Here is a 16,527-nt window from a genome sequence, read left to right as displayed (position 1 = left end):
GTAGTTACAGAAAATTTTCTCAGAGGAGTTTAAGCCTTTTTAGTCATGATGCTATTACTTACATTAGATGATTGAACTGCCATTGATTTCATCGACAGTCTGTTTTTGTCTTAGAAGTTTAGCCCTGAATATCAAAGTTCGTCCTGCAAGATTGTGAGGACGCTGGCTGCTGAGCTTATTTCAGAATCAAAAAGAAAGCCAATAAACTTTGCATCAATCTCCCTTAACAAATTGATTTGGCCATAAATATGAGAAATAAATACGATCTCCATATTCAATAATTATAGCGGGTATTGGGTAAGAGGCACAAGACCCTCCCACTAGCATTACAAAAAGATTGGCTCATTTAAAAAAAAAAAAGAAAAAAAAAGAAAAAAGATTGCCCCAGATCTGGTTTGAAAACCCATTCCAAGTCTGACTGACAGATTCTAACAAGTCGAAGTGATTTGACTTGCAAAAACAGTTGGGTTTTTGCTTATAACATGTCCAAAAACCAACTGATCAAAATTAGCAACCAAAAGAAAAGGTCAGATTGCTTGTACCGCTATGTTTTCTTGTATCTCCAAAGATTTATGCCCTTTAATATTACTAAGTCAATCTTAGTTGGCAGATTGGAGGGTTGATCTAAGGAACAGAACTCCATTTGTGTTCCTGCTTGCTTTCAACACACTATATTCTAGAGGCTGAATTTGATGTTGAGCTACCTCCACTTTTTGTAGTGGAAATAAACTAAACAGCAGGCCGTATCTGATCAAAACTCTGCAATCAAACAACCATCATTAGTTGCAAGTTCTGAACATATATAAGAAAACTTATTTAACTTCGATACACTAATACATCACAATTTTTTGCAAATTATTTGGTCACTTCAAAGATAATTAAAGGTAATTATTCAAAATAAATGAAATTAGTAACTTGAAAAATAAAACAAGTTACCTTATATAACAGGTTAAATCATACTAATGTGTCAAAATTTATTTATATTCTATGTCAATGGCGCATGCAGAATTTGTTGCAAGCTTGCATGTAAGTGAGTTAGAGTGGGAGGCAGATCTAGTCTTTTGACTCCGGGACCAGGTTCAACTGAACCCATCACTTTTTATGCGGCGCATACATTTATGGTGTAAAAAATTACTAAAAATATAATAAATAGTAAATATGACCTCATAACTTTAAATTAGTGAAAACTTTAAAGGCTGAACCTATAGAGTTTAAATCTCAAACAGCCTCTGGTTGGAATCTAGGGCTATGTTGGTCCTAAGGCTATTTTATTTGTAATACTTTCAAGCTGTTTTGTAGTGACATTTAAACACATATATAAGATTATTTTTTTAAAGGTGTCTCTGTTATTATTGTCCGTGGATATATGTTAAACCGTAAAAGAACTGAATGTGTAATTGGCAAAAAAAAACTTACCATAGGGAAAAGAACATGGATACTCAAGAAAATCTTCAACATGCCAACCAGGAAGAGTTTCAATCAAATACTCCGATATACTACTAGTTGAAACTGAACCCTCTTGAAAATTAGGTGTTGATTCTACAGTCGAACTACTCTTCAATATCCCAGAACTACTAGTACAAGATTTGTAATTTTCAGCATTACTTGCAGCAGATCCAGTAGGGGATGAAGATGATGAAGTTTGGTTATAAGATGCAACAGCAGAAGAGAGCTGCACTCCAGTTAGAAGAAACCTGTTGTGTTTCTTGGTATGTTCATTTGCTTTGTGTATATGTAAGTCGCATTCTTTGCAAAGAATTGCTCTATCTTCTTTGCAAAAGAGTAATGCTCGTCTCTCCTGATCATCAAATTACCAATACAATGAGAAAAATAATTTTACTCAAAAAACAAAAAATTACTCTATAAGATCACATAAAAGATAACTACAGATAATTATTCATAGAAAGTGGAACTTGTATAGAAAAATAAACAAATTACTTATTATAACAGTTTAAAATATATTAAATTAATAATTCTTTACGCGTTAATATATAGAAGTTAAATACTTTAGTAAAGACTTTAACTTATATACACTTGACGTGTACATTTTTTTTTTTACTATATTGGGTCATCATATTCATAAAAATGTGATTTATATAACCTAGAAAATGGGCAAGTTACTAGTTAGTTTTGTGTAACAAAGGTTTGCGATGTCATTGCATATACTATGAGCCGGTTTGAATGGGCTTATTTCGAGTGACTTTTAAGCATAAGCCATAAGTTAGAAATTCTAGCTTTTGACTTATTTTTATCATTTTAGCTTAAAACAAGTGCTTAAAAGCATTTTTTTTACTTTATCCAAATACTACAAAATGACTTAAAAATACTTAAAATAAGTCAATCCAAACATACTCTATAAATCATAAGAAAAGAATTTAACTTCTATACGATGAGAGTGTAAGAAATTTTACGTTTGGTTGCAAAGCGGGAATATTCAGGGATTAATTAAGAATTCCAGTATTATAATCCCAAATTTAATATGAGATAGTTAATAGCACCATCTTAGTATAAAATTTGTACCGATATTAACTAATACTCATAACCAAACCTAAGATAAATACAATCTCAGATTCTATTTCGAAACTATAATTCTAATCCTGGTAACCAAACGACCCCTGAAATTTTTTGTTAGTCGAGATTAGTACTCCCTCCGGTCATTTTAATTGATTTTTGGCCTCTTTTTTTTGTGGTCCACAATATTTGATTTTTCAGATATTAAAAAGGAATTATTCTCTTTTCCAAAGTTGTCCTTAGAGTAAAGAGTCTTGAATACGTATATTTCCAATGAACAAATTAAGGTTAATATGGTAATTTCATTGTTAATTAATTACTAAAAAGTAAATTTTTTAATATGTGTGAAAACGCTAAAAAAAATCAATTAAAGTAGGTCGGAAGGAGTATTATTTTGTACCTGACAGATGTCACAACGAGGAGAGTCTTTGAAAGAAGGATGAATTAAAGAAAAACGAAGGTGTTTGCTAGCAAGCTTGTTAGCATGGTGAACTTGATAATCACAACGTTGACAAAGAGTAGCTTCATCTGCTGAACAATAAACTGCTGCCTCTTCTTTATCACAAACATCACATTGAATCTTCATTTCTTTTTCTTTTTCTTTTTCTCTGTTTTCTTTGTACGGTTTCCCTTAAACAGATATATACGTGTATATATATATATATATATATATATATATATATATAGTAAGAAGATTAATAGTAAATTTGGGAAAGAGACAAAAGTTTTATGGGCAGAAAGGAGTTGGAGGCACAGTTAATGTCTGAGGAGTTCAGAAACTCTTTAAATCTTTCACTGACTGAGTAATAAGAGAAAGCTCTGGAAAAGAAGCCATGGCTTCTGTCCAAATAAATGTAAAGACAAAAGAAAGGAAACAAGTTGGGCGCTATAGCCTATATTCTATTCACTTTAAAATGCTTTCGCACTCACCTCTTAATGGTTATAAAGTGGGAAATATTCTAAGAGATGATAGTTCAAATTTCACAAGAAACAAAAACTACTAGTAGGTGATATTTTTGGGGAAAAAAGTATTATATAGCCGCTTACAAAATAATAGTCAAATATATATATATATATTCTATATGTTATATACAAAATTTTATACACATTTTCTTGTGCATATGCTCGAGAAAATATTAGCTACTGGGTATATATTATATGATATGGATGCAAGCCGATTTAAATATTAATGTTATAATAATTAAGAAGTGGAAAATGTCCAAAAAGATGATAGTTCAAATCTTAACATAGACAAAATTGGAGATAATTTCTTCTCAGTTCTCCACGTTTTGGGGCAGAAAATTACATGATACTTGTACTATTGGGGGAAATAAATATTAATCCCTACGTTTTAATTTAGATGAGGTAGTTTGACGTGACACAAAATTTAAGAAAAAGAAGAAGACTTTTGAAATTTGTGATCTTAAAAGCTTAATGGGTAAAGTTTTGTGAAGCCATGACATTTGTGTGGTTATAAAAAAATTTCATTATGGATAAAATAATGGATAAAATCAAGAGTTTAAAGTTGAATTATTTCCAAATTTAAAAATGTGTCATTTATTTTGAAACAAATTAAAAAAGAAAGTATTTCATCTAATTTAAAACGGAGAGAGCACGTGAATCAGCCAGAATGTACTCGAGTTTATCTGAACATCACTTTATTTTATCTTTTAACTCAGTTTTTTGATACGTGAAAATAGTGGCATTGATGCATGGGGTAGGAAAAAGTTGTTTTATCTCATTTATTGCTCCAGATGGGTACTCTCTTAAGCTTTGACATTTTATTTTTTTTTAACTGTGGTGTCCGGTGCCCGCATGCGGACCCGACTATTCCACGAGGTTCTGGATGCGCAACCATTTTTCAATGCCTCCAGTGGCCCTGGGGAAGGCTCGAACCTGGGACCTTGAGGACTTTGTCCTCAGTGGTTTTACCATCTCGGCTACCCCTCAGGGTTAAGCTTTGACATTAGAAATTTACATGTAAAAGGTAGATCTATCTAACAAAGGAATATGACTTGTTCCAAAATATTTCCAAATATAAGTGCAAAATGGGACACAAAATATGTGTAAATGCTAAAGTATGTCAGTTTATGGGCAAGCAAATACGGTTGCTTTCACTTTTGTTTTTCTCTCTTTTCTTTTTCTTACAAAATTAAAAGGGGTGGGTGTATTGGTTGGCTTTGACACCTATTCTTTTAAATTCATCCTCTTACTAAAGTTAAATTTAATAATAAGATGCGAAGTCAAGATTTAAAATCATTAGGTTCGAGATTCTAGTATTTTTGTGTTACTGAATTCTAATTAAAAATTTATACCTAGTCAATAGATACTTAAGACAAATATACGATTTGCACTAAAACTACTGGTTTCGATCGAACCCGTCATTGAAGCGCTCTTAGCTCCGCCCATGCTAATAATGTCAACTGTTTTAAGTAGAAATAGATGAAGTAGCCACTTATTTGCTATTCACCCCTATATATAGATGATATAACCATAAATGACGTAGGAATTTGCTTAAGGATAAGAACTACTATTGCATTGTAGCTAGCCTGGCTCTCTTGTCAAATCTTTTGGTAGATCCTATATTTTTAAGCATTTTTTTTAACTCTACAACTGCTTGAAAAGTGACCATTTATGGAAATGGTAACCAGAAAAGAATTGTCTATATTCATTTATGTATTTATAATTTAATCATAATTAATATGATTTAATATATACAGTTGATGCAAGTAAAATTTTACCATAGGTAACTTCCGTCAACTAAAAACAATAAAGCTACCCAAAACATATATACTTTACTCGTTTATTTTACAACTTCCAATCGCTGCCCATTCTTGGTCTTTATTTTTACATTGCTAACGTGTAAATTTCATTTGCATAATTACATAAAGCATTTAAGCTAGCGTTTGGCCATAGATTCCCAAATTTATTTTGAAAATTTTAATTTGGGTGAAGTTTGGTTTGAAAATAAAAATATGTTTGGACATACGTTTTCAAACACATATTTCCCAAAATTATTTTGAAAAAACATGTATATTATTAGTGTTTGTAAATATTTTGGCCTAAAACCAGTTCAATTGGGATTTTGCCAAAATATAAGCAAAATCTGTGGCAAAACAAATGTTTGCCAAATAAAACCCAAATTTATTTTAGATAAAATCTATGACCAAACGGGTCCTAAGTATTACTACGAAAAAAAGAGTGTTATTTAATTTCACGAGTATATATAGGGTCTGTTTACAAGTTTACTTCACTCTTTCATCAAGTAAAAGAGAAGGTTTTCTGGTCGTTGGAGGCTCGTCTTTTTTTTATTCAAGATTCAAACTTAAAAATAGTTTGACAAATATTGGAGAGATTAACAATTGTATCGACTTTTTGTGCCAATACGACTAAATCAAGCTTTTTGAAATTTAATGATCGACATTAATTTGACCAAAGAAAATTTGAGCACGAGATAGTTTACAGAGGCGAATTTAGGGGCACATTAGCACACATGGTCAAATGCCGTAAATAAATTATTAAGTTCACATTTCAAGCTTTCAAAAATGGCAACTGTTTACTTTTCGTGCAAAAATAGAAACTGAGAGAGATTAGTAATCCCACACTACTTTGTAGGTATGGCAAACGGGTTAGGCAAGGCGGTAACTGTCTTTTAGAGCCGGATTCAAAATTTAAATTTTATATGTTAAATATTTAGATTTTAATATTGAACTTATTGTATTTTAAAGCTTTGAGTTCATATTTATTACTATTGTTGTAATTCTAGTAATTGTTTTACATATAATTATGTACTCCTAGACATTGAAAAATTGTGGGTTCAGTTGAACTTGACTAGAATACTACATCTGTCGCTGGTCTCGCATTGCCTCGTTTAATATTTTTATTTATTTTTAACATGTTATCATGTGTAGACTCGTCCTACTCCCTCCAGTTCATTTTAGTTAATTTTTGGCATTTTTTTTATGGTCCACAGTGTTTGATTTTTTTCGGTTATCAAGAAGAAATTAACATTTTTTTTCAAAGTTGCCCTTGGAGTAAAAAGCCTAGGAGTATTTGTTGTATTTCCAATGAACAAATTAAGATTAATATGGTCAAATTCATTGGTAATCAATACTAAAATGTGAATTTCTTAGTATGTGTGAAAACAGTAAGAAAAAATCAATTAAAATGGACCGAAATTAATTAAAATTTCTTACTATATTTTTTCTACCTTGCCTGTTGTTCCAGAGTTCATACGGTTAGCCCTAGGGCCGTTCAAGCCGAACCAAAACTGCTAAACGAACTGAACTAATGACTTATTGGCTATTGGTATCGGATTATCGGGATAATGAACGGTAAATGAATTGAGATTTTATAATTAACGGCTTAACGGTTTGAAGGTGAATTACTCAATTTTCTTATTGAGTAAACCGTTAACCCATTAAGAATTTTTATATTTATACTTTTACCCCCATATATATAAAGCACTATTAAAACCCTAAATGGCTAAATCCCTAATTTCTAATTCTCAATTGAATCCAGTCTGCAACAAAGGATGGATGAAGCTAGTTTCCTTCATGTTTAGGATGCTCATCTGGATTTTATATACTATATTATTTGCATAGATTTGCTGGTATCTGTTAAGCCTTCCTTACAGTAGTTCTTGTATGTACTAGATTGGAAGATGACCCTTTAAAACTACTATTAGATTAACAAGTTAGTCTTTTGAATTTGAATACGACATTAGTCTGACATGTTATCTTAATATGGCCGTTTAGTATTGATTGTTCAAAAAAAATTCTATTTTGTTTAGTCGATAAATTATCTTATAATCGTCCGCTAATTCTTAATCCATACCAAGCCGTCCATTGTCCTATTGGATGGTTAACGAATTATTATATTTATAATCTGATAATCGATAAATCAAATCGTAAAGCGTAATTATCCGTCCGACAACCACTCCTAATAAGCCCCCATTACTGCTTTGGCTTATTAAATATTTATAGCAGTCAATTATAGGCCATGACATAAGTGGGTGGAAAGGTTGGGAAAAGAAAAGTTCAATATTCTCCTAGAGAGTTGTGCTTTTATTATAATAGGAAAAAATACTTGGTGTGGGAGTAAAGATCACTAAATGACAAACAATACTTTTTCAGAATTGGGATATGGATGAGATCTTTAGAACATCTTAGAAGGAAGACTAGAATATTTAAGAATTGGTAGATCTTGCAACTTGTTAAAACTCATTGATTGGATGAGAACTGAGAAGATAAGGAACAAAATAAATCATAAAATATTATTATTAAAAAGGCAGTCCGGTACACTAAGCTTTCGCTATGTGCGAGGTCCGGGGAAGGCCAGACCACAAAGGTCTATCTTACGCGGGCTTACCCTGTATTTATACAAAAGGCTGTTTTCGCGGTTCGAAACCTCGACTTCCTAATCATATGACAGCAACTTTACCGGTCACATGACATTTTTTCAAGAATGAATAGTACTACATTATGTATTGTACATGTCGTTTAATGGTTTAAAGTTTCAACTTCTAATGCTTTCTCACATGGAACTGGATTTTGAGGATCAAAAAGTGATGCCTATGAGCCATATGCATTGTACTAGAAAGTTGAAACCATATGTTTTTGCTCATCTCTTTCCTAGTTTCTTTTACTTTTTTTTTTTTTGTATATTTTCTTAAATCAAGAAAATATGGAGGTCGAGGAAAATAGAACACTCATTGTCATGAAGGGACCATATTGTGCAATTGAAAATAAGCACTTAAAATATTTTGACCTTTTTTGTTTGCACTTCTAGAAATTTGAATGTGAATTATCAAATCTTAAGCTTATTAACCGTATTTGGCTTTTTCTTTTGCATTGCCGCTAATTTTAGAGTGTGTTTCATCAAAGAATTTTTTTATTTGTATTTAAATAAAAATAAATAATTACATTCAAATGCTGTGAAAAAAACTCTTAACTACCTAGTATTTCAGATCTTAATCTTCCAAAAATAAACATGGCCTTAGACCTTGATATTAGTTGTTAAAATCTTTGCGCAAACTTTGAAATTAGGAGTATATTCAGTGTGATCCTATTTTAGAATCTAGCTTGAGATTTATATAAATCTATTTCATGTTTTATTTTCCACCCCATCTCATCCTTGCTTGTATCATCTTGGTTTGGCAAAGCATTGCAAACCTCATCCAAGTAATATGGGCTCAGAAATTCTGAAAGCCCATGGGATCTTTACCCAAATAGCCATATTAATTAACTATACTTTTTAGTCATAAACATAAATTATATATTGATTATATATAAGTAGTATATAAATTATGAATATATTATACATTCACCGATAGGGTAGACGGCTATTTGGGTTAATTCTTCCACTTGGAACTGACACCCAATACAAGCTAATGGGCTTAATTTATTAAAAGCCCCATTATTGGTCAACTTAGTCTGTGATAGGGATTACATTGCAGCCCAGCCCAATAGAGTGGTGCGTGGGCCCGGGTAACGCGAGATGAGAATCGTAACATTTGGCTATGTGTCTCCCTCTCAGCCTCTCTCCCGCCATTCCTTAAAACACCGTAAAAACCATTACCAAAAAAATCAAAGCTTTGAAAATGGCAACTATTTTATCAACAACACCAGTTGCAATTCGATTATTCCCTTCAAATTCACTGCGCTATCCGGTACTTTCTTCGCATTTTCAGGTCTCAATCTTTACCTTTTTAATTGCTTCGTCATTCATTGTCTTTTTCTTAAAATGCAGTGTTACTTGCATAGAACAATGAGAATTGGGCAAACAGGGATTCACATTCACAAGTATTATCAAATTTCTTTCATATTCAACAAGAGGTTAGCAAAAATTTCTTTCACTAGTCTTCCTTTGGTATAAGAATTCAAATTGATTTAAATAGTTACATTTTAAACTTTGATGTGATATTTCTCTATTAAACTAACGTTTCAATTTACATATACGGAGTAAGTATTATTTTCCACTATCACTTTACTATTATATAAGTCAAAATAAATGTCTTAAACTCCGAATGGAACATAGATATTTTCATTTTGGGCAGTGCTGGTTATATTTCTGGATTATTAGGATGAAGATTGAAGGAAATATTTACTTGTTAAGACAATGTAGTGAAGTTCAAATACTTTTCCGTTTTGTATAGGTGAAATGTATACTGATCATCAAGTTAATTGTTTGGATATATTAAGCAGGAGAAAACTGATATGTGCAGTCAGTAAAGATGCTGAGGAATCTTTCAAAAAGACTGTGGAGGTGGATAGGCTTATAGATACATTGAGGGAGGCAAGTGATAACGAAGTAAGTAGATCTGCTCTCATTTTCTTCAAAGGCTTTGTCCCAGAAACATATTTCAACTGCTCTCGATTTCTTTTTATAACCGTGGTGTTTGGGCAACTTACATACAACTCAACTAATCCACCTGTTACGTGTTACCCCCCATCTGTATAGGTAGTAGGTAACTCTATCTACCAAGGCTTAAAGCCTTAAACAGATGGGAAGAAAGCACCTAATGTCTTTTATCTCCATAGGAATTTAAACCGTGGTCTCCCCATGGTCCATTCCTGCTTGCTCTGTTTCCAGTGATTCACATTAGAGTAATAACTAATAAGACCACAAGTAGAAAGGTAATCCTACCAAAAGATGTAAACCTGCAATATATCACAGCAGTAAGACCACAAATTACTCGATGAGGACGAGAATAATTGCTTTGTGCTAGTTCTTATCTAGATATGCCTCTGATTTGCATTCACCTAAGGCATTCTCAGTGTCCACTACTGATTAGTTGGCAAGATAGCTAATAGGCATATTCTACTGTGTGCCTGCAGCAGCTTCTAGTTTGCACTTATCCTCATCTACCTGCATTCAATTGCACGCAATGTCTTGTCAGTTTCAAAAGCATATAGCAATGTTGTTGTCAATCATGAGGCTGCTAGTGTAGCTGCGAGTTCTTCTGTATCAATTAATTTGCTTCTGTCTGTTAGTTGGGAATTCTGGTCAAGCCCTCTCTTTCCTTTTCCAACACAGTGGGCCTAGTTTGTTGCCATGTAGTGCAATTTGTTGGATTATAGTTTTGATTGTCCTGATAAGCTCTCTATTGTTGTGAATCTGAACATGCTATGATACCCTTAAAGAGCTATGAAATAGATTGCTATACTAGTCATCAAGTTGGGACCATTTCTCTATCTCAGCTTTGATCTAGATTTTTGAAATTGTTCATTTATGATTCTTTGTATTATGGTTGCAGCTGCCACAGCTAGTTGTGGAGAATGTTCTCGCTTTCAACGAGAGCTTTTGGATAAGACTTGCAGCTAGAGCAGACACCTGCAAATCTGACGATGACAAAGCATGGTTCCATTTCGTATTATTTTCAGGTGGTTTATGCCTCATAACCTCTTTCAACTTCCAGAATAAGCTTTGTCGACTTTCTTTTGCAGAAAGACTATGAAGATCTGGCGTTGTCGGTAATGAACATCGTAGATCGTCTTGTTCACAAGACAAAAGTATATATTCTATCACCCTTATGAACTACGCATAACAAGTGCATGTATTTTTGGTGCCTATCTGATCATAAGTAACTTCTCTTTATCATCAGATTAGGGCTGTACATGTTATTGGAAAGATGGAGATGAACAATGAGGAGAAATAGTCGAGGATTTTCTATTGTCCTATTAGTGTGAAGTCTCATGGAAAAATTCACGCCACCCTTGAAATCCCTATTAGTGTCATTAGGCGTACCTTATATTTACCACTTGATCAAATAAAAATAATGAATATCAAAGCTAAGAAAAGAAAATTTCTTGAGTACTTCCATATGATAGGATTTGAGTGTAGGATGTATTATTTGTCTTCTTTCATGTTCCTCACATCTTCACACAGAAAGCACACTGCTCCTTTTTTTTCTCTTTCTATTCTCAACCCTCATTTACACTGCCACAGAAGGTTCCCTTGGTGCTAGTGACCACAACATTAATACTTTTAAGCTATGTAAATCATATGAGCAACGGCCAGTTTCTAATGGCATTTCCTTTCTCCCTGCAGGAAAAGATAGATTCATCTACTGACGTGCTCAAAGCAATCTTAGAACCTGTGCTTGATGAAGTAGAAGAAATTTCTTGGCCTGTTAGGGATCCTGAGGCTCTCAGTCTTATGGAGAAAGTATGTTGTTTCATCCTGTCTTATTTGAACTAGTTTTCACAGTTGACTCTTTTGAAATTCCATGCCAAGGTCAAGACCTGAAGTGAACATCATCTTCTCCTAAGTCAAAAGTAAGGGGGTGCAACGAGGAGGTTGAGTAATGGAACTATGCTTGAATTCTTACTTATTCAAAAAAAAAAAAAAAAACTATGCTAGAGTTCTGTCGAGTGTTCATGTAATCTATTGTATATAGAATTTCATTCTTCTTTCTTTTTTATATGATTTTTCTTGGGCATTATCACTATGTGTTATACCTGTTTTAGTTTACTTTAACATTCAGGAAATAAATCAAAGGGAGCAAGAAGGCCAACTTGATGAAGGGTTCCTCTCAGAAGTCAATGCACAGTTGCGGCAAGTGAGTATGTTTGAGTTAATTTTAGTGCCTAGTTCACTTTTTCGGTTTAAGTAAGTTTACTCTGGGTCTTTGTGTGCTGGCATTGTCATTTAGTTGAATGCAACAACAAACAACAACAAACCCAGTGTAATCCCACAACAGGGAATCATTTAGTTGAATGCATATTTTATTTTTTGTTTTCGTCTTTCTTCTGAGAGGCAGATTACCATTGACATGGAGAACCTTCCGCTGAAATTTGAAGATTCTAACTTGGACCCCAGAATTCACTCTTTCATCTTCCTGTATGCAAAAGAGAGCAATCTGTTGGGGCATCTAAAGAGACATGCCGGATAAACAAAAGGACTTTATATGGTCAAAAAAATCATAAATGGAACATATGTCAATTTTGGTATATGTCTTTACAAGGAACTAAGAAGATTCTAATGTTATCTGGGTATATTGTTCCTAGTTAGCGTACTCGTCGTGAGATTTTGTTTAACTTAAACAAAGGGTAGTTTTAAAAATAGAAATGGTCTCCCTATCCCGTCATGACCTCCCTCTTCTAATACTGCTTCATTCGTCAGACTCATTTCCTCATATTTTATTGTGTTCCCTGGCGACTTCCTTAATAGTAAATTCACCCCTTCTTAGTTTTGGAACCTGTTGTTCTCCCTATTCAGTTGAGAGATTATTTTGTTGCATTAATCTGTTCTTGCTGTAAATGATTTTACGCTTGAGTTGGCAAACAATGTTTTGAAGTTACAAGCAAACTCTGTTTATATGAGGAACAATCATTATAGTGCACTTTCTTTCACAGAGAATGGATGATAGTACTGAGCTCTTTCCTCTGTAGGCTAAAAAAGACGGGGATAAGCCAGGACTAGAAGCTATGTTACAAAAAGTTCTGCAATTGTATGCTTCCAGAGTGCTGTCAAAGCGGAGTTATGCAAAAAAAGGTTTGTTTATTGCTTTTCTCTGTTTCAGTTAATTGACAAGTGATGAACAAATTTTATTTATTTTCTAGGCCGTCAGAATAAATCATTTGTAACTGGAAAGTTTGAGTTATTCTGTTTGTTTTCTGGCATGTTCAATCTGAAAAAAGAATTTGTAGTTACCAATCCTTGCTTTGCTTTTGGTGCAGGAAATGAAGTGTTAAAAGCTGAACAGTTTCTTGAGACCATTATCAAAGGTATTTCTCAATTACGAGCTTATTTTAAACTGGCATCAGGGGATTCATATGTTTTGAATTTTGAGACAACCTCATATATGATGAAACACATTTACATTTGTTTACGTGTCTTCAGAAACCTCCTCTCTCACGTGCAAGCCTTACTTTTTCATGAGACTAACGCATGGATTTTTCTTTTTCATAACGTGGGGCAGTGAGACTCGATTACTTGAACACAAGATCTCTGTCTGTGCTGATACATTAGATGAATTATGGGGTTGTCTCATCTAAAAGCTTAAGCTGTTAGAGAGAACACACTTATATTAATTTAATTGTGTTTTCAATAATACTAGGATGACTTAAATCACACCTAATATTGAGGATAAGGCAAAGAAAGGGATTGTGTGAACAATTGTAAGTAAACAAGATGATGATCACCATGATCATTCGGCAACCCTTGCATCAAGTAAACCATTTTGAAGCGTAGGAAAATGATTTGTATATCTTATAGGTAAAATCTCTTCTCCCTTGTGGTTACATTAATCTATGTTGTCGTTTGATCACTTAGTAGAAGTTTTTGCAAAATCAGAAATATACTTTTGATAGAGAAGTACTCTCTTATCTGTAACAGGAAAGCATCCATAGAGCAGCTGGTTTCGTGTGAGAAACACTCTCTATTAGATAAATCTGTTGTGCGAAAAAGACTGATGAGAGTCTATGGAAGATAAACTGGATTTTGCACACATATACTGTGGAAATGGTCAAACTAGATTTTGCACACACCCTCAGACAGCCCCACAGTGTATATTGAGATCTTTTAGCTCTCTGCCTCATCCTTTTAATTGTTTTATCTATTGTGGTGGAGTCATTCTGATTATCCCACATCAGATAATGGCCACCAACCTTCTGAAGCTCATCCTAATATTGGGTCTACTGTCTTAAGAGGCTGAGCTTGTATTGCACTTGCAGCAATGCATGTCGCAATTCATATCATGAGGCTCTTAAATTCTAAAATGGTAATAAAATGAAAGTTTTCTTCTTTCCCTCTTGCATCAATTCACAATCTCACCAATCAATTGCACAGAGCGACAGCCGTCTTTCTCTAAGATTATCTCTTCCCATCTCAGCACCAAAGTCGGCTGATCCTAACCCAAGTCTACAGTCCTGGCACCCACGCCATTGGAACCACCCCACTGCAGAGTGCAGATTCAGCTTCATATCATCTCCATTTACCTCCATTTCGCTTGATGAACCAAATTCACGAACCCTGCAAATTTTCTGAAGTGCCAAATCTGTCTGTGACCAAATTTATTAGTAAACTCTATTGCAGCAGCAGACTTGAACTGTTTGCCCGTGTTCCAGTTTGAGTCGGCAGCTCCAGAACTTTTTACTCCCATTGAATTGTTGAATTAAGGAGGAAATAGTGGTGTGCACCATGAATTTGGAACACTGGGTAAAGGTGATTGTTACTATAGTAGCTTTAAAATCGGAGAGAGGGAAGGAGTTATGTCTCTTATATTTTTATGCTCATGATGCTTTCTTGTCTTGTCTCTTTGTTACTTAAAATTGGTTAAGCGAACAACTTTTCCAGCATAAAATTTAATCCCTGGTCATTTTAAGATTTACTATTCTAGCATTGCTTATGCGCTAAAGGAGAAAGTGTTAGTTTTCTGGCATTTAGGTTTTAGTAGTTGTCATGGATTCCCTTTCCAGTTTGCCATCAAAGGTGTATTCAGACACTGATAAAGCCTCATAAATAACACGGAGCAAGAGGAAAAAAATGACATATGAGGCATAATAAGCAAATTATTTCGAGGACGGAAATGGATGATCTGCTCAGTAACCATACCCTAAGGTGGAGGTTTTTGAGTCTTCATTAATGGGAGTTCAGGTGATGTAATAGGTTTGAGTTGGTATACCGTATCAAGGTCCTTATTTTACAGTAATTGACATCATGTGGCAAGACAATTGTTGAGGGTGGGGGACTAATCGTCAGAAGGTACTGCTCTTACTCTTCACACGAAGGTAACCTGTAGTTTCAGATTCAATAAGGGTAAAATTCATCTTTTTGGGGACAAAGGAGCAATTAGACTCTCTAGAGAAATGAGTTTCTCAGTTAACATTGGAATTGGACATACATGATTTGTCTTTCCTTATGGAGTGTGAGAAGCTTTTACTCGCTCTCTAGGATCCATTTACCAGCAGAGCAATCCATAAGTGATCTCCACCTTCTTATGAATTTACTTTACAATTGCCTAAAATGTTTATTCATCTCTCACGAAATGCACTTTTACCCCTTTGATGCAGCACCAGAGGAAGAATGGAACAAGCTCTTGATAGATGGCATGACTGTTGGAAAAGGTGACATTTCACCTGAGGAATTGTATGCTGTTATTAAGAAGAGAATGGAAAGGACTTTGATACGCACGGTAGGGATGCAACAGTTGATTTTTGCTCTGTGGCATTCGTCAAAGGATTGCTCACATGGTTTACCCTCTCTCTCTTTTTCTCTCTCAGGAGGGAGGTTCATACCAGCAGCGAGTTCTGATTGAGTATCTGAAAGGTATTGAGGCAAGAGCCGGGGAGATTATCAAAGTACTCCAAGGTTGAGATTTGGTAGTAAACTAGTAATTACACCTGGAGGTACCATAAGTCCACATTCTTTTTACGAAAAGCATGATGATATTCATTTATATATCGTCCTTTCTCTACCACGCATTACTGAGCAGCAATCTTTATGAAGCAATCTGAGATCCACAGTCAATCCCCTTGAGTTATGAGGTCTCTATCACGCTTAACATCTTCCATTTTTGTCCCATTGTTTCTATTCTTCTTTTCTCCGCGCATGTCTAGTTTTTATCCAATTTCTGTTATCCTGCCTCCAGTTTTGGTCCCTTGTACATTATCTAACCTGTAAGTATCTGGCATCGCAAGTTTTTCTGAGTGCAATAACACAATGTGGCAGTGCAGTTTGGCAATTTTAACTTGGATGCCGTTTGCATCGCCTACATTAATCGGTTGTAAACTGGTGTAACTGTACTCCATGTCCTCTGTTAATGAAATCTATCAATTGGTTTTGGTTTCATAGTTAATGATTGAGCTGGTGACCTCACTGCAGTAAACTGCATGCTGTGGAACTGTTTGATATAGCTACCAGTAGATCAGTTATTTACGAAACTGCTTTCTCTATAGTATTTTTGATGACTGCAAATGTATTTTCCTAAGATGAGCAGCTCCGCAGTTGTAAGAGATAGCTGCTTCTTTCCACATTGTTTTACCTGGGTGTATCATGTATGCAGTTACTATC

General features: G+C 34.2%; 2 protein-coding genes across 3 annotated transcripts; one reads left to right on the top strand and one right to left on the bottom strand.

The window, feature by feature from the left end:
• Positions 1-249: 249 nt before the first annotated feature.
• LOC104236101 (B-box zinc finger protein 20) lies at positions 250-3,405 on the bottom strand. The gene is made up of 3 exons (XM_009789966.2): positions 2,912-3,405; positions 1,417-1,798; positions 250-759 (listed from the first exon to the last, which is right to left on the bottom strand). The coding sequence occupies exons 1-3, from the start codon at positions 3,095-3,097 to the stop codon at positions 752-754; spliced, it is 576 nt and encodes a 191-aa protein (XP_009788268.1). The 5' UTR covers positions 3,098-3,405; the 3' UTR covers positions 250-751.
• Positions 3,406-9,068: 5,663 nt separating this feature from the next.
• Positions 9,069-16,312, top strand: LOC104236100 (uncharacterized). 2 transcript variants are annotated; one of them, XM_009789965.2, is made up of 11 exons: positions 9,069-9,181; positions 9,262-9,347; positions 9,717-9,822; positions 10,769-10,867; positions 10,959-11,024; positions 11,563-11,679; positions 11,999-12,073; positions 12,906-13,008; positions 13,194-13,241; positions 15,528-15,649; positions 15,738-16,312. In XM_009789965.2, exons 1-11 carry the CDS (start codon positions 9,113-9,115, stop codon positions 15,828-15,830), a joined length of 984 nt encoding a protein of 327 aa, XP_009788267.1. In that variant the 5' UTR covers positions 9,069-9,112; the 3' UTR covers positions 15,831-16,312. The 2 variants fall into 2 exon arrangements, with proteins under 2 accessions (XP_009788267.1, XP_009788266.1); XM_009789964.2 differs by having other exon boundaries at positions 9,714-9,822.
• The last annotated feature ends 215 nt before the right edge of the window (positions 16,313-16,527 follow it).

The sequence above is a fragment of the Nicotiana sylvestris genome, chromosome 1 (genome assembly GCF_000393655.2).
Source record: "Nicotiana sylvestris chromosome 1, ASM39365v2, whole genome shotgun sequence".
In the NCBI taxonomy this organism is placed as follows: Eukaryota; Viridiplantae; Streptophyta; class Magnoliopsida; order Solanales; family Solanaceae; genus Nicotiana; species Nicotiana sylvestris.
Note: the sequence above shows the minus strand (reverse complement) of the source record. Positions and strands in the feature narration are given on the sequence as shown.